The sequence below is a fragment of the Spermophilus citellus genome (genome assembly GCF_964194105.1).
Source record: "Spermophilus citellus genome assembly, chromosome: 15".
NCBI lineage: Eukaryota > Metazoa > Chordata > Mammalia > Rodentia > Sciuridae > Spermophilus > Spermophilus citellus.
The window spans coordinates 62829338-62855587 of NC_138195.1; the positions used below are offsets into that span (position 1 = coordinate 62829338).

The 26250-nt window shown below is 39.1% G+C and overlaps 1 protein-coding gene across 3 annotated transcripts in view; it reads right to left on the reverse strand.

Moving 5' to 3' along the window:
• IDE (insulin degrading enzyme) overlaps nucleotides 1-11733 on the reverse strand; it is a 94488-nt gene extending 82755 nt beyond the window's left edge. Inside the window, exons 1-2 of one of the 3 annotated variants that reach the window (XM_081268551.1) lie at nucleotides 11222-11375; nucleotides 1210-1439 (exon numbers count right to left, since the gene is read on the reverse strand). In XM_081268551.1, coding sequence (XP_081124677.1) covers nucleotides 1210-1253 — 44 coding nt within the window. In that variant the 5' untranslated portion in view covers nucleotides 1254-1439; nucleotides 11222-11375. Of the gene's footprint in view, nucleotides 1-1209; nucleotides 1440-11221 lie in introns of all 3 variants that reach the window. The other 2 variants (XM_081268550.1, XM_081268549.1) reach the window with 2 other exon arrangements.
• Between the last annotated feature and the right edge of the window lie 14517 nt (nucleotides 11734-26250).

Here is a 26250-nt window from a genome sequence, read left to right on the forward strand (position 1 = left end):
GGGGGCTGGGGTTGTAGCTCAGTGGTAGAGCATTCACCTAGCACTTGCAAGTCCCTGGGTTCGATCCTCAGCACCACATAAAAAACAAATAAAATAAAGGTATTATGTCCAGTTACAACTAAAAAAATAAATATTAAAAAAAAAGTTTTTGAATCTAGGTGTTGTGGCATACACCTATAATCCCAGCTACATGGGAGGTTGAGGCAGGAGGATCAGAAGTTTGATGTCAGCCTCAGCCACTCAGTGAGACCCTAAGGAACTGACAGAGGACAATCTGTCTACCTCATAAAATGCTGATTCAGGAAACCTGACTTTTACCCTGCTTTAGTATGTTTCTTCAAATCTACACTGAGCTATTAACCAATTTTAACCAATGTTTACTAATTACACTTTACAAATGACATCTTTGCTCCTAAGAGCCTAGATACTACTGAACTCTTTTGGTCCAACTGAACATTTTGACCTCATCTACTTTTGTCAATCAGGAGTCAGGTGAAATGTTCATATGGGTCCATTAAACGGACAGAGACACCTAAAGCTGCACCAGACTTGAGCATCTTTCACAGGGTTTGTCCTGTAAAATATGCTTAAATAATCTTTGCTAAAGCATGATGCCTGTTACATATTAGGTATCCACAAATGGCAGCCTTATCATAATCATGGATAGAATTGGTTGCAGTGATTTTCATCTATTATTTTTGGATCTTAAAGTCAGCTCTATAAAGTAGGGTTTTTCACCCTCAACATTATTGACAATTTGGATCAGATGAATCCTTGTTGTAGGGGCTGTCATGTGCACTGTAGGATACTTAGAGGCATCCCTGGCCCTACTTAAAACAAGCTGGTAGCATTCTTCATTTGTGACAGTCAAAAATGTCTACAGGGGCTGGGGATGTGGCTCAAGCTGTAGCGCGCTCGCCTGGCATGCGTGCGGCCCGGGTTGGATCCTCAGCACCACATACAAACAAAGATGTTGTGTCCGCCGAAAACTAAAAAATAAATATTGAAAAATTCTCTCTCTCTCTCTCTCTCTCTTTAAAAAAAAAAAAAAAGTCTACAAACATTGCCAAATGTCCCCTGGGGAGGGTGCAAATTGTCACCTATTGAGAACTACTGACTATAAACATTAGCTAACCAACAGCAATTATGCAGGGATAATTACTTACCTGTTTTCCTCATAGTCATATAAGGTACCATACTATTACTAACCTGTGCAATGAATGTTGTTGTCCTCTGGAGATGACAATATACATCTGGAATTTCCATGAGTGTTAAGAGTGCTAGTAAAAACATGATGATTATTGGAGGAGGTCTGTTTGCATCTCACCCCTCATAGAACTGTAATAATTATGGTTATGATAAGGCTGCCAAGAGGTCCTCAGTCAGAACCAGGATGTACAAATAGATGCAGATGAGCCCTTAAGTGGAGATATATACCCCTGTGTACAGAACAAAAGTTAATCATTTTGTTTTATTTGTATTAATTTAGTGCTTGCTTCTCTTGATTTTTTAAAAATATTTTTATTAGGACCTTTATATATTTGTTTATATGTAGTGCTGAGAATCAAACCCAGTGCCTCACACATGCTAGGCAAATACTCTACCACTGAGCCATGACTCCAGCCTTCTCTTGATTTAAAAAAAAATTTAGTTGTAGATAGACACAATACCTTCATTTTATTTATTTTATGTGGCCCAGGATTGAACCCAGTGCCTCACATATGCTAGGCAATGCTTTTTACCACTGAGCTACAACTTCAGCCGCTTGATTGGTTTTCTAATTTATTTGGACACTGGGGATTGAACTAGGGGTGCTTTACTCCTGAGCTACATCTTCAGACCTTTTTATTATCTATTTTGAGACAGGGTCTCCCTAAGTTCCTCAGGGTCTCACTGAGTGGCTGAGGCTGGCATCAAACTTGTGATACTCCTGCCTCAACCTCCCATGTAACTGGGATTATAGGTGTGTACCACAACACCTAGATTCAAAAACGTTTTTGTTTTTTTTTTTTTTTAGTGTTCAGTTCAATGAGTTGTTATATCTGTATGTACACTATTAGCCACCAAGATTCAAAAACGTTTTTAAGAATTTTTTTTTTTTGGTTGTCAATGGACCTTTAATTGATTGATTGATTGATTGATTGATATGTGGTGCTGAGAATTGGACCCAGTGCCTTACACATGCTGGGGGGGGGGGGGTGATGCGGAGCCAGGCCAATGGTGCACACCTGTAGTCCCAGCGACTGGGGAGGCTGAGACAGGAGGATCACCAAGTTCAAGGGCAGCCTCGGCAACTTGAACCTTTAGCAACTTAGTGAGACTCTGGTTCACAACAAAAAAAAATAAAATAAAAAAGTAAAGCACCCCTGGGTTTAATCCCCAATAACAACAAACAAACAAAAAATTAATGCAGAATGCCAAAAAATACCCAAAAGCTATTTTATGGAATTGGACAAATTGATATCAAGGTTATGTGGAAAAACAAACAGAATGATAACTAGGAAAACACTGAAAAACTAGAAGTGGGGGAATAGACTTACCTGGTATTAAAACATACTAGAAAGACTGTAATGAAAACAAAATGGTACTAGAATATTAAAAAACAAATATATCAGTAAAAAAAATTTACAAAGCACAGAACTAGACCCAAATACACATGGAAATTTAGTATTTAACAAAGGTAGCATTTCAACTCACTTTAAGACTGACTTTTTAACAAATAATATTTGGACAATTGGGTGGCCACTGTAAAAGAATAAAATTGAATTTATATCTAATTCCAGTCACAAAAATAAAGTCTCAATGGATAAGACCACAATATTAAAATTTCTTAATATCCAAGTGAAGCCAGATTTAAAATTAGGTAGTCAGTGTAGTTAGGTAAATTGGGTCTAATATCGAGTGAAATCTAAAATGGAGGCCATGTTGAGAATAAATATTCTGGAAAAGTTGAGCAACTCTTGGAATGTTAATGAAGCCCAGGAAACAGCCCCCAACAGATTTGAAGATAGCCGGTCCCAAAGAAATGTTAATGAACAGCAAACTTGACTCAGAAGTGCCCAGATTACTTCTTTGGCCCACCTGTGTCCCAGCCCTTCCGCCCTTCCCACCTACATTCCATCACCAAAAACTATAAAAAGGGGAACACAATTGCCCTTCAACGGATTCCACCTCTTGGGTCCCCTTCTTCCTCCGGGAGAAGTCTTTTCTGCTGTCTTTTAATAAACTTCTAATTTTCCACTCTGACCTTGCCTCTGCGTGCTTCTCTGCTGTTATTCTTCAACATTGGGGAAGCAAGGACTCGTCACCAGTCAACAGCGGTAACACAAGTATTAGAAGAAAAGATGGTTAAATTCATCTTTAACAATGGTGTAGAGAAAGGCTTTCTAACTCTTATTTATTTATTTATTTATTTATTTATTTATTTTTCAGTTTTCAGTGGACACAACATCTTTGTTTGTATGTGGTGCTGAGAATCAAACCTGGGCCGCACGCATGCCAGGGGAGCTTGCTACCACTTGAGCCACATCCCCAGCCCGGCTTTCTAACTCTTTTTTTTTTTTTTTTTAAAGAGAGAGTGAGAGAGAGAGAGAATTTTTTTTTAATATTTATTTTTTTGTTCTCGGCAGACACAACATCCTTGTTTGTATGTGGTGCTGAGGATGGAACCCGGGCAGCACGCATGCCAGTCGAGCGCGCTACCGCTTGAGCCACATCCCCAGCCCTGGCTTTCTAACTCTTGACTGAAAAAATCTAGAGCTATAGATCAAACACCTAAAACTAAGCTGGGCGTGGTAGTACATACGTGTAATCCCAGCAACCAGGGAGGCAGAGGCTGGAGGATTGCCAAATTCAAGGCCAGCCTCCATAACTTAGTAAAGACCCTGCCTCAAAATAAAAAAAATAAAAAGAGCTGGGGATGTAGCTCAGTGGTAGAGTACCCCTGCATTCAATCTCCAGTATTATAGGAGGAAAACAAAACAAAACAAAACAACTCCCCACAAAATCATAGAACACTTAGAAGAAAACACAGGGGGAAAACTTCATGACATTGGATTTGGCAAAAATGACTTCTTGAATATGACATCAAAAGCACAAAGAAGAAAAAATAAATTGGACTACATCAAAATTAAAAATTTCTGTGTATCAAGCAATACAATCGACAGTGAAAAGGCAATCTGTGGCATGGGAGAAAATCTTTGTAAATTAAATCTGAGAAAAGGGTAAATATTCAAGAACATATAAATAACTCCCAGAATATAACAAAAAAATTTAATTATGCTTATCAAAGGTTTTTCCAAAAATAAGGCCATATGCTACTTTTGTATCCTCACCCCTTCTCAGGACTATCAAGCAAGAGTTTATCCTGGGAGTTTGAAGAATTTGGTTTTCTTTTTAACTTCCTTTATTTTATAATTCCATATAATAAAGAAACAAAGTTATCTATGCCAGTTGCAGATAAAGCTTTAGGGGGAAAAAAAAACTATAAGGAAGGAAATACAAATCGCCTAGTTTTCAACATCCAAGATAAACGTTCTTAATGTATCTCTTTCTAGAAAATGTATTTATACATTAATACTTTTCTTACATAAATCGTTACAAATGTAAGTCCAAGGAGTTCCCACTCATCATAGCACCTGTTTTATAGCCACCAACCAGTATACCGAGGAAAAAGGCAAGATACTAAGTTTTTTTTTAGTATAATGCTACTCATCCTTTTCTCCATCACTCTGTTCCCTGAATTCTGTAGACAACATATAAAGCTAGGCCCTGTACTCAACTCTATTTATCATCTTAAAGAATATTTAAAACACACGATACAAGTTTTGAAATATCTGCCTTCCTTAATAAAATGAGGAGAGTATTCTTGCCCCCTGGTGGTCCAACATGGTAGTCAAAGCCTGAGTAGAATAAGGTGTACTTCCACATGGATTTGCAAGAGAATAGTACCAAGTCAAAAAGTTTAAACAGAATTAATCAATAGAGTCATCACTTTATGAAGCAGCCTGATGTGGGGTGACAACATGAAAAGCAACTTCAAAAGCAAGAGGATGGCAGCATTGAAGAGATACTGGTCACACTTGGGGGTAGTGCATTAAATAAGTGTTATGTAGTAAGGATAATGAGAACCAGGGTCCTCAGAGTTAAACATATAGAAAGGACACAAGCTTAAATGAACCATGTAGTTTTGGTTTTCAATATATATAGGCAGATACAGAAATAAATATAAAACTTGTCTGTGTATTTATGTATTTAAACTCACATTCACAAATATGTACACACAAGTGTGTACATGAATAAATATACACAGGGGACTGGGGTTGTAGCTCAGTGGTAGAGTGTTTGCTTCGCACACCTGAGGCCCTGGGTTCGCTCCCCAGCACCACATAAAAATAAGCAAATTGGGCTGGAATTGTGGCTCAGCGGTAGAGCGCTCGCCTAGCATGGGTGGGACCCAGGTTCGATTCTCAGCAACACATAAAAATAAAGGCATTGTGTTGTGTCCATCTACAAAAAAGATTCTCTTTCTCTCTCTCTCTTTAAAAATAATAATAATAATAAGCAAATAAAAAGAAAGATATTATGTCCATCTACAATTAAAAAAATTCTTTTAAATAAATAAATATACACAGACACATATCTTCATATACACACATACGCACACACAATACTTATTTGTTTACATACACATATTTCCTAGTTCTGTCTATTATCTGTCTACTAAGAGGGTCTGGGTCCTCAAATCTTCTCTTCTTCCCTAAACAGCAATGAGTACACCTAGCACGCAGAACTTGGTTTCTAGATTTTATTCTCTAAAAATTAAGTGCTAAAAGAATGTTAAATGGACAGAAGCCACTGTTAAAAGGCTCCCAATGCCTATACTTGGGACAATTTGAGTATTAGACTAAACAATAACTATATTTTTTTAATATTTAAAAATAATTTTTAGTTGTTGATGGATCTTTATTTATTTGTATGTGATGCTGAGAATTTGAATCCAGTGCCTCACACACGTTAGGCAAGTGCTCTTCCACTGAGATACAACCCCAGCCTGACAATGAATTTTTAATTAAAACTCTATAAAATAGGACATCATAAATACATGACATAGATAAATAAGATGAAAAAGTTAATAGTTTGATGAGGAACATTACATTTCAATAGTTTTAAAGTACTTCCCCAAAAGATACTTATAACAAAGGGGAAAAGTTTTAACTTTAGAGGGAAAAAGCCTTGGATGAACTATCTTAAACTGATCCAAATAAATACTGTCAATAAAGAGACATATCAAAATTGATGGCCACCTGAAAGAATGCAATGAGAACACAGCATCACTTCTGTGATATTCATGCCAAAATTAAGTAACCTGTAATTAATCATGATGAATAATTAATCAGACAAGCCCATATTAGGGACATTCTACAAAGTAACTGGTCTAAACTCCAAGAGTCAAGGTCATGAAAGGAAAAGACTGGAAATGTTCCAATTTGAGAAGACTTAAGCAACTGAAGACAACACACTGGGACAACTGATCTGAGGTTTAAATGGTAGTAATGTATCAATGCTAATTTTCTTTCCCCTTCTCTTCCTCCCTCTCTCATTTGTTGTTCCTCTATTTTGTTTTGTCCTACATTTTTTAATTGAAAAATAACAATTATATTTTGTAGTGAGAACATCTAAATTTTACTTTCTTAGCAATTTGGAAACATACATATACTAACTATAGTCACAAGGTTAAGCAATATATTTCAAAAATCTATTTCTCAGCTGGGGACATAATAGTGTAAAGTGCTTGCCTAGCATGTGCAAGGCTCACCAGAGGAAGAGAGGGGGAGGGGAGGAATATATATACTTATCTGTTTATATAGAGAGGTGGGTGGAGAGGGGAGAAAAAGAGATAGGTGTATTTTAGAAGTGATAAGTTTAAAATATATATTGATCCAGTAGTTCAAGAAGCTGAGGCAGAAAGATCACAAGTTCAAAGCTAGCCTCAACAACTTAGCCAGACTCTGTCTCTAAATAAAATATAAAAAGGGTTGGGGGAGCTGGGGATGTGGCTCAAGCGGTAGCCAGCTCACCTGGCATGCGTGCGGCCCGGGTTCAATCCTCAGCACCACATACAAACAAAGATGTTGTGTCCACCGGAAACTAAAAAATAAATATTAAAAAATTCTCTCTCTCTCTCTCTCTCTCTCTCTCTAAAAAAAAAAAAAAAAAAAAAGGGCTGGGGATGCAGCTCAGTGGTTAAACTAAACGTCTTTGGGTTTAATCCCCAGTAAAAACCAAACAAAAATAACATATATACTAAACATCCAAGGGGAAAGGTCGGATGGGAAGTGTATTAACTAAGGAAAGGCTCAGGACACATATTTGGGAATTGTCAATATCAGGTCTACCTCAAAGAATTTCTGTGATAATGAATACGTTCTACATCTGCACTATTCCATATGGTATCCACTTAGCCATATGAGTCTTAAAATGTGGCTAGGGGGGCTGGGGTTGTAGCTCAGTGGTAGAGCACTTGCTCAAACATGTGAGGCCCTGGGTTCAATCCTCAGCACCAAATAAAAATAAATAAATAAAAATAAAGATATTTTTAAAAACCTTATCTTGAAGCTATGATTGGTCAATCTATGTCATGAACTTCATCAATGAAAATGAAGAGCAGAGGGAGAAAGCCATAGTCAAAATCTATGGTACATTAACATATAACTTCCATTTAGCAATGAACATAGATCTACATGAATGGGTCTCAAAAACAGTATTTAATTTAAAAAAGCAATTCAGAAGAAAAATTTCCATAAAAGTCAAAAGTAGATTTTAAAAAAAAGGTAATTAGATTTAGAAAAGGGAAATATCTGTGTGTCCTGTCTGTATAAGGTCTAAAGAGAAGGAAGAATTTAGTCTTAAAAAGAGGGAAAGGCATTCTAGAATTGGGAATGAGTAGGTTCTATACAGGAAAGAGCAAATTGGTCAGTCTGATAAGACAAGAGGAAAATTAGTTTGAAAAGTTAGGCTAGGGCCAGCAAACAGAAAGAATGCTTAAATGCTGGGTCAATAAATCTGGATTCTGAGCTGGATGCAGTGGGGGATGCCTGTAAACCCAGCTATTCAGGCTGAGGCAAGAGGACAGGAAGTTTGAGGTCATTCTGGGTAACTTAGTGAGACCCTGTCTCAAAAAAAGCTGGGGATGGGGCTGGGGTTGTAGCTCAGTGGTAGAGGACTTGCCTAGCACGTCTGAGTCGCCACTGAGTTAGATCCTCAGCACCACATAAAAAATAAATAAGTAAAAATAAAGGTATTATTTCTATGCACATAAAAATAAAAAATAAAAAGATATCATTCATTAAAAACAAAAACAAAAAACCTGGGGATGTAGCTCCGAGATATAGTTCGAGAAAGCCCTGGGTTCAATCCTCAGCACTGTAAGAAAAAAAAAAGTGTGTACTTGATCTTGAAGCAGTGCAGAACCATTGGTGGTGGCTTAGCAAGATACTGGCATGGGGAAAGTGGTATATTAGTAGGATTAATATGACAGTGAGGATAAGGATTAAATTATGGAGAGACAGAAGACTGATCCTCAGGTATCTCAAGTGGTTGCCAGGGAATGGGCTATTACCTCCGTATTTCCTTAACAGTTCAAACAATTCTACACAGTTCCAATTTACCTAATGTGGCTGAACAGATGAAGATCTTTAAAATAAATTAATCTTACACATTTCTTTCTCAAGATATAAGACCAGAAAATAGATGCTCAAACACTGGCAAAGGAAGTATAAGTCTCTCATGCCAAACTGCTCTTCCTGTCAAATAGCTTTGTGGTCATCTCCATTAACACATTCTTCCCACTATAGACAGTAGGATTAAGTTCCTTAAGATTTGACCATGCAGGGGCTGGGGATGTGGCTCAAGCGGTAGCGTGCTCGCCTGGCATGCGTGCGGCCCGGGTTCGATCCTCAGCACCATATACCAACAAAGATGTTGTGTCCGCCAAGAACTAAAAAATAAATATTAAAAATTCTCTCTCTCTCTCTCTCTCTCTCTCTCTCTCTCTAAAAAAAAAAAAAAAAAAAAAAAAAAGATTTGACCATGCAGGGCTGGGATTGTGGCTTAGTGGAAGAGCACTTGCCTGGCATGTGTGGGGCATGTGTGGGGCACTGAGTTCGTTCCTTAGTACCACATAAATAAACAAAATAAAGGTATTGTGTCCATCTACAACATCTAAAATTATGTCCTGATGCCTTTGATTAAAACTGTATTTTCCTTAATACCCTCACTCATTTCTAGAAGAGAGCTTTCTAGATGGTTGATCTCATTCATTATGCTTTGCATCTTCCAAAATTCCCTCTCTGAGAACCCTATCTTGAAGGTATGATTAGTCAATCTATGTCATGAACTTCATCAATGAAAATGAAGCGCAGAGGGAGAAAGCCATAGACAAAATCTAATTATAACTAGAACATACAAATCATTTAGTTGTATAAAACTATTAAAACAGATACTTCCTTTCATACCACAAATTCTGTACACTGGAGACAATATGAGCAAAGCCTAGTCTATCAATAGATGAATTTAGAACAAAAGAAAGCTTTCTGATCTGGAAGAGGACAGAAAGAGGCACCCTGCCTAAGCTAAATGGGCCTGCCACTTCTCTATGTCCAGGGATCTTTTCAAATGTAGTAGGATTCAGTGGCACAGTGGAGAATAGAGAAGGGAAAACAAATTCTATAGATTCTTCATTTGTATTAGTCCATCTTAGTATTATTGCTACTCCCATCAGAGCCCAATGCAGTAAAATCTAAGACCCAATGGGCAGGTTTCTCTGCCCCAGGACTCTCTCTCTTACTCCCTTACATCCTGCACATAGCCACCAAAGTTTCTAAACTACCGGTGTCATTAGATCACCCCAGCTCAAAATTCTTAATGACGCCCTACCTAATACTCATTATTTTTCAACTACTTAATTGGGGTGAAAATTCCAATTAAAATTCAAGGCCCAGGCTTGCACTGTTTTACTCTTATGATATAGGACTTGTGTTCCCAGGGAAATTCTCTAAAGCTTCAACTAAATTAATCTGTTCACTGTCCTCCCAACACAAAATACTTGCACACCCAGATTGGACTACACCGACACCTGCCCACACTCCACCACCTGTGCCATTCCTTCAAAGCACAGCCTAGACCCTTAATCTATCTCTGCCCCTCACCATGCTCCTAAAGTACACACTGCCCATCCTGTCCACTTTCTGACACTTGTCAAACTCATTCTTTTTTTGCTGGCCGTACTTTCATGGCCTATGAAACCATTCCAACCAAGCCAGACCACATACTTAAACAGTGTTATCACAGTGCCCTGCATTTATTGGTCCTAAATATTATTGATGAATGCCCGGAGGGTGAACTGATCTACTTCTACTCACAGTAAGGGGTATTTAGCGTTCGTTACAAGACTGAAAATTTGTAGTGCACACAGAGCAGCGCAGAAGTGAAGGGAGCACGCCACCGGAGGACGGCCAAAAACCCGCGCCGTAATCCTGGTTTTACCACAATCTCTGCAATCGTGGGGAAATCACACAATCTCCCTAGGCCTCGGTTGTTTCAGGTGTAAAACAACACAGCTGTTGCGGAGGATCCCAAGGTTATCTTTCGGCTCCCAAATTTCCCTCGACAGGGAACTCAACACTGTTTCCTCACTACCGCGGAGGGAGGCAAACTTTCACAGTTCAGAGCGCGGGCATTTCCCTCGTCCTGGACACAGTCCGCACGGGAAAAAGCTCAGAGCAGGGTGAGCATCGGTCTCCCCGGACTCCCCGGATTCCTTCTCCTCACGGCAAAGGAGTCCGCCTCAGGCTGCCGGCCCGTGACGGCAGACTGCCCGACAGTGGCGCGGCTCCTGAGAGCGGGCCGGGGGCACTCGGTTCGACCCCGCGCCCCGTGCACTTGTGGCACACGTCCCGTGTCCGCGGGTCACTGCCCCCCGTCTGCCCTTAGCCGCCCGAGAGACGCCCTCCACGCCTGGCCAGGGCCCTCGCTCCCGCCTGGCAAGCCGCCCTTCCGGGCCCTGGGGCGGCCTCAGCGCGGCCGTCCGCGCCCCAGGCCGGCGGGACCCGCAGCGTGAGGGGCGGCGGCGGCTTTAAGTGCTGAATCACCACTTTGCAACCCGAGCGCCAAACCACCGTGACCCGAGAGCCCCGAGGGCCCGAGCGCTCTGTCCACTTACCCACAGCGACGCTCCGAGAAGGGCAGGCAGGAGCCAAGGACGGAGCGGAAGGTGTTGGGTAGCGCGGGGTGCAGCAGCCACGTTAGCCGGTACCGCATACCCCGGCGCAGCCGCTGGGATCACGGCGAACGCTTCCTTCTGGCGCTGAGAGCCGGCCCTGCGTACTGCGCATGCTCACTCCTCTGCGCTGCGCCACCTCCCGGGAGCGGCCGAAGGTTTCCACTCCAGGTTTTACCTGGAGCCGGACAGGGAGGGGACTGCGGGGACCGACCGAGCCTTGTACAAACTGGCGGGCAGGTGGGACAGAATTTCGCCGGGGGAGCTTCGGAGGCCCACCAACCGGGCTTTCCTGGGCGGGGAGGGTCCCAGCAGGTCACACCCTTCGCACCTGCCAGGGCGTCTCCGTTGCATCAGTCTGGCTGTGGGGTGGAGCGCTCTTGAATACGGTGAGGGCACACACTGCAGGTTTGCCGAGGCACCCAATGGGCTGAGGTCGCGGCCCCGCAGATGTTGGAACAAAGTCCTTGGGAACCACAGCCTCACCGAAAACGAACCGTTGGCGGGCGCAAGGCCCTCGGGCTCCCTCTAGAGTGTGGAAGGAACGTGGGCCGCGAAAGCACGGTCGCGCCAGGACCTGACCCAGCTGGGGAGTAGGGGAATTCAAACCACAGGAGGTCCACGAGAGAGAGGCACCAGAACCCAGGGCTAAATTTCCATCCTGGGGAAGCTAACAGTTCTTCAAAGAGGAAGGTGGGGTGGGACAGGCCTCAGCAAAACAAGGCTTTGTGGACCTTCAAATCCAGAGTAGAAATTACTACTCCCTACAAATACCACTACTGTCAGTCTACTTAAGGCATTAGTTTTAAGACAAGACTTTTCTCTGAGAGCTTCATGGTACTTTGCATCCACAAATAATCTAATGGTTGTTATGGATTGGGTGGTATTCCATTACAGTTTATAGGGTTGGAGATGTCTTTAAGGAAAGAGTGAAGTTCAGAATGGTGATTCCCAGATTTGTGGACTTTCAAGTCTCTAGGCCCACTGAACACTGTAGCCAAACACAATGTTCTGAAAACTATTATTACTTCAAATAGGAATTCAGAAGGGAGAATCACTTAATCTAGTTGGTGCTTCATAAGATACCCAGGGACCTATTTTATAATATACTTCAACTTAAAGTCTAACCTTGAGCTGAAAACGGGTAAAACAAAAATTACTGCAAACACATGATTTTAAGAACTGTTAACATACTAGTCCCATTGCAGACCAGAAAATCATCTCAGAGCAGCTACTATGAGAGTGTTAATGCAGACTCCCTGAAGGCACTTAATGCTAACTTAATGGAATCTATAAATGGGTTGGGTTAAGAGTGGATTAAATTTGTAGGTCCTGAAACATACAATTTGGGGTATCTTCTTAAGAAATAGAATAGAACTTATAACTACAAAATTATCATTAAAACAATATTTTAAAAAGAATAAACACTAAATCCAATTTAAAAAACAACAATATTTAGAAAGGGAAAATAAATCACAACTAATGGCTCAAGTCTGACTTATCTTTAGGTTATTTATTAGAAATGCTTACACATGGGCTGGGGAATGTGGCTCAAGTGGTAGCGCGCTCGCCTGGCATGCGTGCGGCCTGGGTCGATCCTCAGCACCACATACAAAGATGTTGTGTCCACCGGAAACTAAAAAATAAATATTAAAAAAATTCTCTCTCTCTCTCTCTCTCTCTCTCTCTCTCTCTCTCTCTTTAAAAAAAAAAGAAAGAAAGAAATGCTTACACATACTGGACACAGAGACATGTCTAATCAGGGCTACTCAGGAGGCTGAAGCAGGAGGATCAAAAGTTCAAGGCCAGTTGGGTCAACTTAGGGAGACCCTGTCTCAAAAATAAAGGACTGGGTAAATGAATTCAATTCCCAGTACTGTCCAAGGAGAGGGGCCGGATGTGTGGCAGGAAGAAAGAAAGAAAGAAATGCTTACATACAAATGCTTCCAAAGGGTTGGGGTATAGCTTAGTGATACAAAGTCTATACAGCATAGCAACTTCCATCTCCAGAACAGCAACTAGCTTCTCCTCTTCTACTCTCTGTCTGGGGCTTGTGCAAATGAGGGTACCTGAAATTGAAACTTCATTAGTTCATAATAACTCTGCCTCTGGTGGGAGTAAATGTACTGTATAAGAAAAATAAAAGTATAATATTGATACGGTCTCAATAAAGAGGATGTAGATAGAAACTAACCGTTGTGACAATCTACTACATGTAAGGCATTTTACATTGATCCTTCATTAATCTTCACACCACCATCCCCAAAAAGGATATTCCCCACTTGCCAGAGATGAGAAAGCCATGACATAGAGATTAAGTAAGTTGCCTATAGTTGTTCAAAAATAGTAGAATTATAATTTGAATCCAGACTGTCTGATTGCAAAACCTGACTTTTTTCATTCATTCATTTGTTGAGTGAACAGCTATTTATTGAATGCCTTCTGATTGTAAAAGTGCTGAGGATAGGGCAATGGTCCTGTCTTCACAGAACTTACCTTCCAGCTATTTGGTGGAGAAACAGATAATAATCAAGTAAGTGACTACATGATATGAAGAAAATGAAGAACAGGATAAGGGAATAGGAAGCAATGCAGTAGGGGGCTACTTTAAATGAGATGGTCAGAAAAGGCCTCTCTGAGGAGGTGCCATTTCAGGTAAGCCCAGAGTGATGATAAAAAGTGGATAGTGGGAGGATCCGGGGTGTAAAATTTCCCACCCTCACCTAACACCTAGTTGAGAAGTGAAAAATACTAATGGTCTGAAGTCATTCCTTGCCCCAGGTGAGAAAAGTGGAAATATGAGTATTCTAACATACTTTAAGACAGATATAAATTGCTTCTGGTTCATCTGTGCTATAAGTCCCTTTGATTAGCCCAGTTAGAATAGAATCCACTTTAGAGCTGACTCAGGAGTTCCTAATGAATTGGAAGGGGGAAAAAACAAAATCCAGTGATGGCAGATTGCCACTTATTTCCTAATTGGTAATATTCATAAAAGTAACATCCTTTGAACTAATCTAAACTATTTTGTTATATGTTAAAAAATAAGTAGCCTGTCCTGGTGGCACACTCCTGTAATCCCAGCAGCTCAGGAGGCTGAGGCAGGAGGGTCATGAGTTCAAAGCCATCCTTAACAACTTAGTGAGGCCCTAAGCAACTTAGTGAGACCCTGTCTCTAAATAAAAATATTGAAAGGGCTGGGGATGTAGCTCAGTGGTCAAGTGTCCCTAGGTTCAGTTCCTGATACCAAAAAATTAATTAATCAGTTAATTTTTAAAAATTAAAAAAATAAAATCTAGCCAGGCACTATGACTTATGTCAGTAATCCCAGTGATTTGGGAGACTGGTGCAGGATTTCAAATTTGAGGCCAGCCTCAGCAACTTTGTGAGACCCTGTTTCAAAATAAAAAAAAATAAAAAGGCGGGGCTGGGGATGTGGCTCAAGCGGTAGTGCGCTCGCCTGGCATGCGTGCGGCCCGGGTTCGATCCTCAGCACCACATACCAACAAAGATGTTGTGTCCGCCGAGAACTAAGAAAAAATAAATAAATATTAAAAAATTCTCTCTCTCTCTGTCCCCCTCTCTCTCTCACTCTCTCTTTAAAAAAAAAAAAAAATAAATAAATAAATAAATAAATAAATAAAAAGGCTGGGGATGTAGCTCAGTGGAAGAACACCCTGGAATTCAATCCCAGTACTGCAAAAATAAATAAATAAATAATGAATAAATTTAAAAGACAAAAATTAAATCTGGATTGGGTGTAGTAGAGCACTTACCTAACATGTGCAGGGCCTAGGATTTGATCCTTAGGACTAAAAAAACATAAAATAGAAAATAATCCTAGGGACCATTTTCTCATCTGAATTAGAACTTGACCTCCTTCTTTTTCTTTTCTTCACCATGTGAGGCAGAGAGGGCCCTAAGCACAGCTGTTTGCACAACCCCTGACTTTGGCTGCTGGTGACTCTCAATCTGCCTAATATGCTACAGCCTATTTCCTCTCAATTACCAGAGACTGTCAACCTTGAAAATAAATAAGTAAATAAATAAATAAATAAAATCTCCAGAATTCTGAATCTATCAGATCAAAATTTTGTCACAGCTGAGCATGGTGGCACATGCCTGTAATCCCAGCTTGGGAGGCTGAGGCAAGAGGATCATGAGTTCAAAGCCAGCCTCAGCGAGTTAGCAAGGCCCTAAGAAACTGTGTGAGACCCTATCTCTAAATAAAACACAGAATTGGGCTGGGGACATGCCTCAGTGGTTAAGTGCCCTTGAGTTCAATCCTTGGAACAAAAAAAAAAAAAAAAAAAAAAAAAAAAAAAAAAAATTGTGCTAGTAGCTAAAGAGAAAAGAGAATTAATAATGAATTGAAATTTAAAGTTAGTTTTCATTTTTCAATCTGTGTTTAACTGAGCATAGGTAAATTATCCTATGATAGTCACTGAAACAATGCTGGTCTGGGGTTGTGGCTCAGTGGTAGAGTGCTTGCCTAGCATATGTGAGGCACTAGGTTCGATTCTCAGCACCACATAAAAAATAAATAAAGAGCCACCAACAACTAATAAAATATTTTTTTAAAAATCAATGCCCTTTAGCTTTTGCTAGATAGAAAGAAGACAATTCTCCAAAAGAAAGGACATTCCCAATGTCTTCTTATTTCTCATTGTGTCTTCTATGTGCCTAACATACTTATTAAAGAAATGCATATGATCCTATACTTAGAAGAGCCAAAAAAACTCCACCAGAGACTTCAAGGGCTGATAAATTCTGCAAAGTAACTGGGTACAAAACCAACATAAAAAAATCAATAGTTTTTATACACACCAACAATGAATCTACTGAAAACTCAGGAAAATAATTCCATTCACAATAGCCTCAAAAATTTAAAAACATAGGAATAAATCTAACCAAGGAGGAGGTGGAAAGGAGGTGGAAAGACTTCTACAATGAAAATTTTAGAGTACTGAAGGACAAAATTCTTGGATAGACAGAATAATATTGTAAAAATGGCCATATTACCAAAAACTGTATTGATTCAATACAGTCTCCACAAGATACCAATACATTCTAGAAAAAAGTTCTAAAATTCTTTTTTTTAATATTTATTTTTTAGTTTTTCAGCGGACGCAACATCTTTATTTGTATGTGGTGCTGAGGATCGAGCATGCCAGGCGAGCACGCTACCGCTTGAGCCACATCCCCAGCCCCAAAAGTTCTAAAATTCTTGTGGAAGAATAAAATATCCAGAATAGCCAAAGCAATTCTTAACAATAAGAGCAATGCTGGAAGCATCACAATTCCCAACTTCAAATTATACTGCAGAGATACAGTAATAAAAACTTCATGGTACTGACATAAAAACAGACATACACACAAATAGAATAAAATAGAAGACCCAGAGACAAGCCCATACAGATAGTTATCTGATCCTGGCAAAGTGTCCAAAAACAGACGTTGGAGAAAAGATGGCCTTTTTAATAAATAATGCTAGAAAAAATTGAATATCCATATGTAGAAGAATGAAACTTGAATAGGGCATGGTGGTGCAGACATGCAACTCTAGGTACTGGGAGACTGAGAAATAAGCACTAAAGTTCAGGCTCAGTGTAGACAACTTAAGAGGGATCCTGTCTCAGAAACAAACAGGTCAGGGAATATAAGTCAGTGGTAAAGCACCCCTGGGTTCCATCAGCACAGTGGGGAGTGGGGATGAAACTTGACTTCTTTTACCCTGTACAAGTCAACTCAAAGTGGATCAAAGAAAGATTTAAGGCCAGAAACTCTACAAGTAATAGAAGAAAATATAGGGTCAACACTCCAATATGTAGGTGCAGGCATATCCTTCCTCAAGAAAACTCCTAAAAAAGACAACAAGAATTAATAAAAAGAGATGGCATTGGGCTAGGGTTGTAGCTCAGCAGTAGAGCCAGAAAGACAAGAAACCAGACCCCAAAGAGTACCCATTGAATGGATCCATTTGTATAAAATTGAAAACCAGACCAAACCAATCTATAGCCTAAGAAGTTAGGTTAGTGGTAGATGGGCACGGTGGCACATGCCTATAATCCCAGCTATTTGGGAGGTTGAGACAAGAGGAGTTCAAATTAGAGGCCAGCCTCGGCAATTTATCCAGACCTTGTCTCAAAATAAAAAAAGTAAAAAAGAACTGTGATATGTCGTTACGGGCAAAGGTGCGGCTTATGCCATCAAGGCGGAGAAATAAAGAATGCCCACATGCTTCTGCCATTTTTCAACACTTTATTCACTCAAATCACTCAATACAATTTCACTCTATAGGTTTTTAATCAAGAAAATGACAATCCTTAATGCTGGGCGCTGCAATAGACAAAATCAATTCAAAGCAAACAATTCTAAGTTAATTCTAAGCACTGCAAACACACTTGATCACAACAGACTTATTATAGACATTCCCTCTGCATGCTAAGCTCAAGTGCCAGATCTGAAGTCTCGAGTCTTAGTCGATGCACACTCACTCAGACTGCAGTGATCAGGTCAGGAACTAATGGAGGCTTCTCCTGATATGGAGTTGGCTGTTGGCCAAAGAGATGGTCAAAAGGAGGGATCTCTGTCTTCACCAGGGTCAAAAGGCTGCTGTAGAGTTTGAGAGAGGTGAGGACAATGCAGAGGATCAGGAGATGATAAGAAGAGTTGGGATGTCAGTCCAGGTCCCCATCAGGCTCTCCAGCATGTGCATCACTGTCAGGTGGTCTGAGTGTCTGTTCATTTGCTCCATCATTTATACTAAATTTGGGGGCTTCTGCTCCCCATTTCAGTCCCTTTCAGCTGTTACCAGGTTTCTCAGTGATGTCTTTCATCTTGGAGTCAGGTCATATGGTTTGGTGATTCCGCCCTGATCTTACACCTCTGACAAGTGACTTCACCCTGAATCTTATCAGGGTTGTGGAAAGTGACTTGTTTTTATCAGGCTATGCCTGATTGACATATTAAAGAGCTCTGTAAGCTGTGCCTGGTGAGACTGCAGGTTTGTTTTAAAATGGAGTTGCCTAGGCTAAGGTTATCCTTACAGGATGTAATACTGGTGGAGCACCCCTGTGTTCAATTCCCAGCACAGCTCTCACACATATAAAGATGTTTGTAGTTACCTGACTTAAGGTGGCAGTAATAGAAAGGGAGAATAAGGTGGGGGCCTTTGAGGTGTGCTTTATATGGGTGTGTACTGTTTTTGAAAATTAATTGAGCTGTACACTTAGGATTTGTTTACTTTTCTGTTTGCAGTACTTCAATAAACTATCTAGAACCAGATAATCTTCAAAAATGCAAAACAGAAAAAGACATTAACCAAATTAAATGTTTGAGACTTATTTGAATCTATATTTGAGCAAATCCATCATGAAAAAAAATCATAATCGGGAGGGATGGGGTTGTGGCTCAGTAGTAGAGTGCTTGCCTAGCATGTAAGAGGCCCTGGGTTCCATCCTCAGCACCACATAAAAATAAATAAAATAAAGATAAAAAAATCATAATCAGGAACACATATATTTGATATAAAATAATCATATTAATTTTGTGCAGAGGTTGTGTTTTTGTTAAAAGAATCCTTTGATAAACATCCTGAAATATGAAGAGATGAAATAATATAATGCTTGGAATTTGTTTCAGAATAATTTAGTAGATGAAGAGGTAGGAGGAAGTATGGATAAAACATTATTGATCATGAACTGATCATTATTGAAGCTAGATAATGGACACAGAGGTATTTATTATACTATTCTCTTTACTTTTTTATATATTTGAATTTTTCCATAATAAAAGGCTTTAATATATAGTTTTTAAGATTATAGTAATAAAATTCTTAAAAGCAACATAAATTTTTTAAAAATGATTTATTAATTATGAATTTGCTTATTAAGAGTTTTCCTAAATGACTCATACTTGCTTAGTCTTTAAGGATAAATTTGAGTTACTTTATGAACAGTACTTGAAATCAAACTAATAAAAAAATCAATAATTCATATTTTTCCCAGTTAAGACTAGTCTTTTTTTATATATCTTTATGTACTTTTGTGTGAGGCTGAGGATTGTTTTTTCCCAGTTAAGACTAGTCTTTTTTTTATATATCTTTATTTACTTTTGTGTGAGGCTGAGGATTGAACCTAGTGCCTCACACATGTGAGGCAGGTGCTCTACCACTGAGCTATAGCCCCAGCCCAAGACTACCCTTGATTTATGTGTATAACAAATAGCCCAGGCCTTGCTTTCAATGTTGAGCATATACCAGAGAAAAGAACAACCAGGTTTATAAATATACTTATACTATAGTAAGATAAACTGGTAAATTACTACTTACATAACTAAACATAATATTAAAATTATATTATAAGCATGATATTAAAATAATATTTGGGTAACCAGGGTGGGTTTTCCCATTGTCCAACTTCACCCAAGTAACAATTCTAGGCCTTTTTTCTGTCATTACTACTATTCCTCAGGTGGGAACAGGCAAGGAAGATATCATCATGTGTATTAAGGGGGCTAATGCATGTCCTGGGCTGTTAACAATGGAAGTGAGCACATGTTATAATTTAGGCGGAAGTTCAGCAAAATTTTAAAGAAAGGGGTCAGTGTTTGGGCTGTGGAGACCAGCCTTTGTGGCCTTTCTCACCAACTGAGTTGAAAGGTGGAGAGGGGAAGCCTTATGCTTTTCCTTCTTCATTTCTTGTTTGAGCTCCTTTCAGGATCTTCCCTTAAGAGCCTCTTTAAGAGTTATAAACAGTGAGTTATTATTATTTTTGCTTTACATTCAAATGGTAAAGACCTAATTACCCTTTGGTCTCTAAGGAAAGGCCCTGGGGTTTGGCAAAGAATAAAATTTTAACATCTTCTTTTGCTATGTGAGAAAGATATAAAGATAGAAAGCCACAGTTGTGGTTTGAAAGGTAAAAGGGAGAACAGGTGAGGGAAAAAAAAAAACAGAGGGGAAACATTAGTCACAAAGGTTTGGGAAAGGAGAGAGTCTGACATGTTGCAGTTCTGGGGAACTGGAAACCTTTCTCTTTCTCCCCCAATAACTTTGGCTGGTAAGATTCTGCTATTAGAAAGCTAAAAACAGTAACCAAAATCTGGAATTGGAGAAACTCTAGATGTAAGTGACATGGGGCCATTCTTTACAAGTTTGTAAACAGTTCATGAAGTGTGTTTTCCCCTTAGTTTGTAAGCACATGTAGACATACTTACTGTTGTTCTCCTTAGCATTCATACTCACAGACAATTGGACTTAATATGACTCTGGCAATTATGAAAACTGATGGCAAAAGCCAAGTAAGTTATCAACTTTTCATTAAAGAATTGCACAGGTGTTTTTCAAGAGCCTTACAAAATCACAAAATAGACATGAGGTTTATGAAGAATTTTGAAGGTCTTGTCAGAATGCTTACATAATTCTGGATGTAAAACTGTATATCATTTATGATTTCATTTGTTTAAAATATTCATGTAAACAACTGAAAAGAAATACATCAAAATATTAGTAGTGATAATCATTAGGAAGTGGAAATCTAATATCTTATATATAGGAGTTCCAGAATGAAAGGAGAAAATGAGTGAAATGTTCAATGAATAATGCAAAACCATTTCCTAGAACTGAAGGAAGTGTTGCCAGACTGAAAGGATTCTCTACTCAGTCTAATGGATGAAAATAGATTTACACCAAAACACTTCATTGCAAAATTTCTAGTCCAATCACTAGCATGAAATGCTCAGCTGTGAATAGGAATAATACCTAAATGCAAATTACTGATTTAACAAAAAGTTGTAATATTGGGTATATGGGGTAGGGAAAGTGGAGAGGATGGTAAACTTAGAACTAAATCCTCATCTACCAGAAGTTAATAATACCTAAAGTTGCCCAAAAGTAACAGTATTTCTTGCAAAGGTGGAAAAGCTAGAAAAAAAGAAGAGTTGAAAGTGGTTGCTTCAGGGGTAAATGCCTGGAGGCATTGCATGGGATAAGGCACAGAACATTTTTGTTGTTATAAAACTTTTAGAACTGTTTACCTTTAAAAACTATATCTATGCCTTTATTTAGGATGTGGCTCAGTGGTGCAGTGCTTGCATAGCATGAATAAAGCCATAGGTTTGATCCCTGATATCTAAAAAAAAAAAAAAAAGACAATTTAAAATAACTTATATAAGAAATACACACTCTTGAAACAGAAATGCATGGGTAGTGATGTTGCATTGGTAGAATCAAGGTTAACTACACTTAATGTACTAACAAGTAATTTCTAATTGTGGGTAGACTTTCAAGAAATGTTGATTATTAGCCTGATTAGTTTGAGCTCTATAAGGGCAGTAGAAAAGAACATTTCAGAGACAGTCACCTGCTTACTGCGCAAAATTCTTACAAATGCCCAAAAGACTCCAGTCATCTTCGTTAGACTTAGTCTTGAGAGCCAGACAATAATTTATTTATTTATTTTTTTAAATTTTAATATTTATTTTTTAGTTTTCGGAGGACACAACATCTTTTGTATGTGGTGCTGAGGATCGAACCCGGGCCGCACGCATGCCAGGCGAGCGCGCTACCGCTTGAGCCACATCCCCAGCCCCAGATAATAATTTAGCCTGTTTTCAGGGGCTGGCCCATAATCTGCACTCAATAAGCATATGATGAAAGTAGACACATGTGTACTAACAAAACAAACAAACAAAAAAAGAAAAATTTGGTGGAGAAGACAAGTGTTAACAGGTTGGAATTTGTAATCAGAAAGAATTCCGAATTTCTTTCCTGATACTTAATAGCTATAAGACTACAATGTGCTTACTTGATCTGTTGATAAAATATAGAGTTTTCCTAGAAATTAAATGAGATATTATATATAAAATCTTTAACATAGTCTGACAGATAAGCCCTAGATAACTGATAGCTATATTTATTATCAAATGGAAATAGAGTTCCTTGGTTTTTTATTTTCTTGAACTTCTGGCATCAATCCAAAAGACTGTTTTTTAAAAATCTTTTTAAAACAATTTATTTATTTATTCTAATTTGTTATACGTGATAGCAGAATGCATTTCAATTCATAGTACATATATAGAGCACAAATTTTCATGTGTCTCTGGTTGGGCACAAAGTAGAGTAACAGCACTCATGTCTTATACATGTACTTAGGGTAATGATGTCCATCTCATTCCATCATTTTCCAACCCCCAAACCCCCTTCCTTCCCCTCCTTCCCCTTTGCCCTATCTAATGTTCCTCTATTCCTCCCATGCTGTGGGAGGCCAACCTTACGGGTGACTGAGTTACACTCCCCAGCTGGGTGCTGAAGTGCTCAGTCACAGAAATGGGTGTGTCTTGCTACAGCCCCATGGGTGAAGCTATGCTCACCTGTTCCTTTGTAATATAACCCCTTGCCCTGTTTAGGATAGAATCTTCCATGGAAGTGCCTTGTGTGTGTCCCCTTCTCTTACTGTGCCCTTGGGTGTGGCCTACCCAGGTGTCAGTCAACCTGTTGACAGTGGACATCATGAAGATAGACTCAGCCTCTTGAAACCTGACCCCTTGCCTCATTTGAATAGCTTCTCAATAAAAGGGGTCAGCACGCGCTCTCTCTCTCTCTTTCTGTGGACCCTTAAGGTCAGAGGAGCCGTCACAGCGACCCCAAAGATAAAGGTATTTGTGTCTCCTGTGTGGTTATTTCGTGCAGCCCAGTTAGCCCAGTTTAACTAGAGTGACCCCTGAGCCTTTTAGTCTCAAGAACAGAAAACCGGCACCATGCCTGCCCCCATTATGGATCAGCATCCACATATCAGAGAAAACATTCAGCCTTTGGTTTTTTGGGATTGGCTTACTTCACTTACCATGATGTTCTCCAACTCCATCCATTTACCTGCAAATGTCATGATTTTATTCTCTTTTAAGCTGAGTAGTATTCCATTGTATATATACCACATTTTCTTTATCCATTCATCTACTGAAGGGCATCTAGGTTGGTTCCACAATTTAGCTATTGTGAATTGTGCTGCTATACACATTGATGTGGCTGTGTCCCTGTAGTATGTTGTTTTTAAGTCCTTTGGGTATAAACCAAGGAGTGGGATAGTTGGGTCAAATAGTGATTCCATTCTGAGTTTAAGGAATCTCCATGCTGCTTTCCATATTGGTTGCACCAATTTGCAGTCCCACCAGCAATGTTTGAGTATGCCTTTTTCCTCACATTCTTGCCAACACTTACTGTTGTATGTATTCTTTTTGTGGTGCTGGAGGTTGAACCCAGGGCTTTGTGCATGCAAGGCAAGCACTCTACCAACTGAGCTATATCCCCAGTCCTGTTGTTTGTATTCTTAACAACTGCCATTCTGACTGCAGTTAAATGAAATATTAAGAGTGTTTTTGAGGGGCTGGGGATATGGCTCAAGCGGTAGCGCCTCGCCTGGCATGCGTGCAGCCCGGGTTGGATCCTCAGCACCACATACAAACAAAGATGTTGTGTCCGCCGAAAACTAACTAACTAACTAAATAAATAAATAGATATTAAAAAACTCTCTCTCTGTCTCTCACTCTCACACTCTCTCTAAAAAATAAAAAATAAATAAAAAATAAAAAAAGTGTTTTTGATTTGCATTTCTCTAATTGCTAGAGATGTTGAACATTTTTTCATATGTTTGTTGATTGATTGTATATCATCTTCTGAGGAGTCTTTTCTTGGCCCCTTTACTGATTGGGTTATTTGTTTTTGGGATGTTAAGTGTTTTTTTTTTTTAATTCTTTATATATATCCTAGAGATTAGTGCTCTATCTGATGTGCATGTGGTAAAAATTTGCTCCCATCCTGTAGGCTCTCTCATCACCTCACTGATTGTTTCTTTTGCTGAGAAGACGCTTTTCAGTTTGAATCAATCCCATTTATTGATTCTTGATTGTATTTCTTTCGATATAGGAATCTCATTAAGGAAGTCATGGCCTAATCAGACATAATGAAGATTTGGGCCTATTTTTTTTTTTTCTATTAGGCACAGGGCCTCTGGTCTAATTCATTTTGTGCATGGTGAGAGATAGGGACTTATTTTCATTTTGTTGCATATGGATTTCCAGTTTTCCCAGCACCATTTGTTGAACAGGCTATCTTTTCTCCAATATGTTTTTGGCACCTTTGTCTAGTAGGAGATAACTGTATTTATGTGGCTTTGTCTCTATGTCCTCTATTCTGTATCATTGGTCTACAAGTCTATTTTGGTGTCAATACCATGCCATTTTTGTTACTATTGCTCTGTAGTATAGTTAAAGGTCTGGAACAATGATGCTACCTGTTTCATTCACTCTTCTTGCTAAGGATTGCTTTGGCTATTCTGGGTCTCTTATTTTTCCAGAAGAATTTCATGATTGCTTTTTCTATTTCTATGAGGAGTGTCATTGGGATTTTGATCAGAATTGCATTAAATCTGTATAGTGCTTTTGGTAGTATGGTCATTTTGTCAATGTTAATTCTGTCTATCCAAGAACAAGGGAGATCTTTCCATATTCTAAGGTCTTCTTTAATTTCTTTCTTTAGTGTTCTGTAGTTTTTATTGTAGCAGTCTTTCACTCTTTAACTTATCCCCAGTATTTTTTTTAGGCTATTGTAAATGGGGTAGTTTTTTTTTTTGAGGCTATTGTAAATGGGGTAGTTTTCCTAATTTCTCTTTCAGAGAATTTGAAAGACTGATGTACAGAAATGCCTTTGATTTATGGGTGTTGACTTTATATCCTGCTACTTTGCTGAATTGATTTATTAGTTCTAGAAGTTTTCTGGTGGAATTTTAAAAGTTTTGATATTTGCTAATTAGAAGAAGTTTGAGATTATTTTTGTGTCATGCTGTTGATTTTTTTGGTACCTGTGACTGAACCCAGGGGTGCTGAACCACTGAGCCATATCCCCAGAACTTTTTTTTTTTTTGAGACAGGGTCACATTAAGTTGTTTGGAGCCTTACTAAGTTGCTGAGGCTGGCCTCAAACTTTAGATCCTCCTGCCTCAGCCTCCCAAATTGGTGGGATTCTGAGATGTGCCACCACACGGGGGCACTTTATACATATACATATTATTATTTTAAACTGTATAACAACAATAATTATTATTATTGGTACTAGAGATTGAACCCAAGTACTCTTTACAACTGAGGTACATCCCCAAGCTGTTTTTTAATTTTTTTATTTTGAGATGGATTTCACTAAGTTGTTCAGAGCTTTGCTAAGAAGCAGAAGTTGGCTTAAATTTAGGACTGCTTGACTCAGCCACCAGAGTCACTGGGATTACAGGTGTGAGCCACCAGGAAGGGCAACAATGATTATTATTTAAAAAAAAATTTTTTTTAGTTGTAGATGGACACTATACCTTTATTTTATTTATTTATTTTTATGTGGCACTGAGGATCGAACCCAGTGCCTCAAACATGCAAGGCAAGTGCTCTGCCACTGAGCCACAATCCCAGCCCAACAATGATTAGTTTTATCTCCACAATAATAAAGATAAGAAAATCAAAGCTGAGAGATGTTAAATAATTTCCTTGCAGGTAGGTACCCAATATATACTCATTGAACAACTACTGTGTATGAGACTCCATTCAAAACACTCCAGGAGCTGGGCTGTGACTCAGTGGTAGAGCGCTTGCCTAGCGTGTGTGAAGCACTGGGTTTGATCCTCAGCACCACATAATAATAAATTAATTAAAGGTATTGTGTCCATCTACAACTAAAAATGTTTTAAAAAAACCACTCGAAAATCAATAGTGAACAAGACAGAGTTCCTAATGAAACATATTCTACCCAGGGAGACAATGCAATTACAGATTGTAGTGTTATAAAGGAAATAACCAGAGTTCTGAGGTAGAAAATTATAAAAGGAACATGCTTTGGACAGGATAATTAGGAAAGAAAGTCCTTTTATCTTATTTTTGGTACTAGGGATTGAACCACTGAGCTACATCCCCAGACCTTATTTTATAGGTAC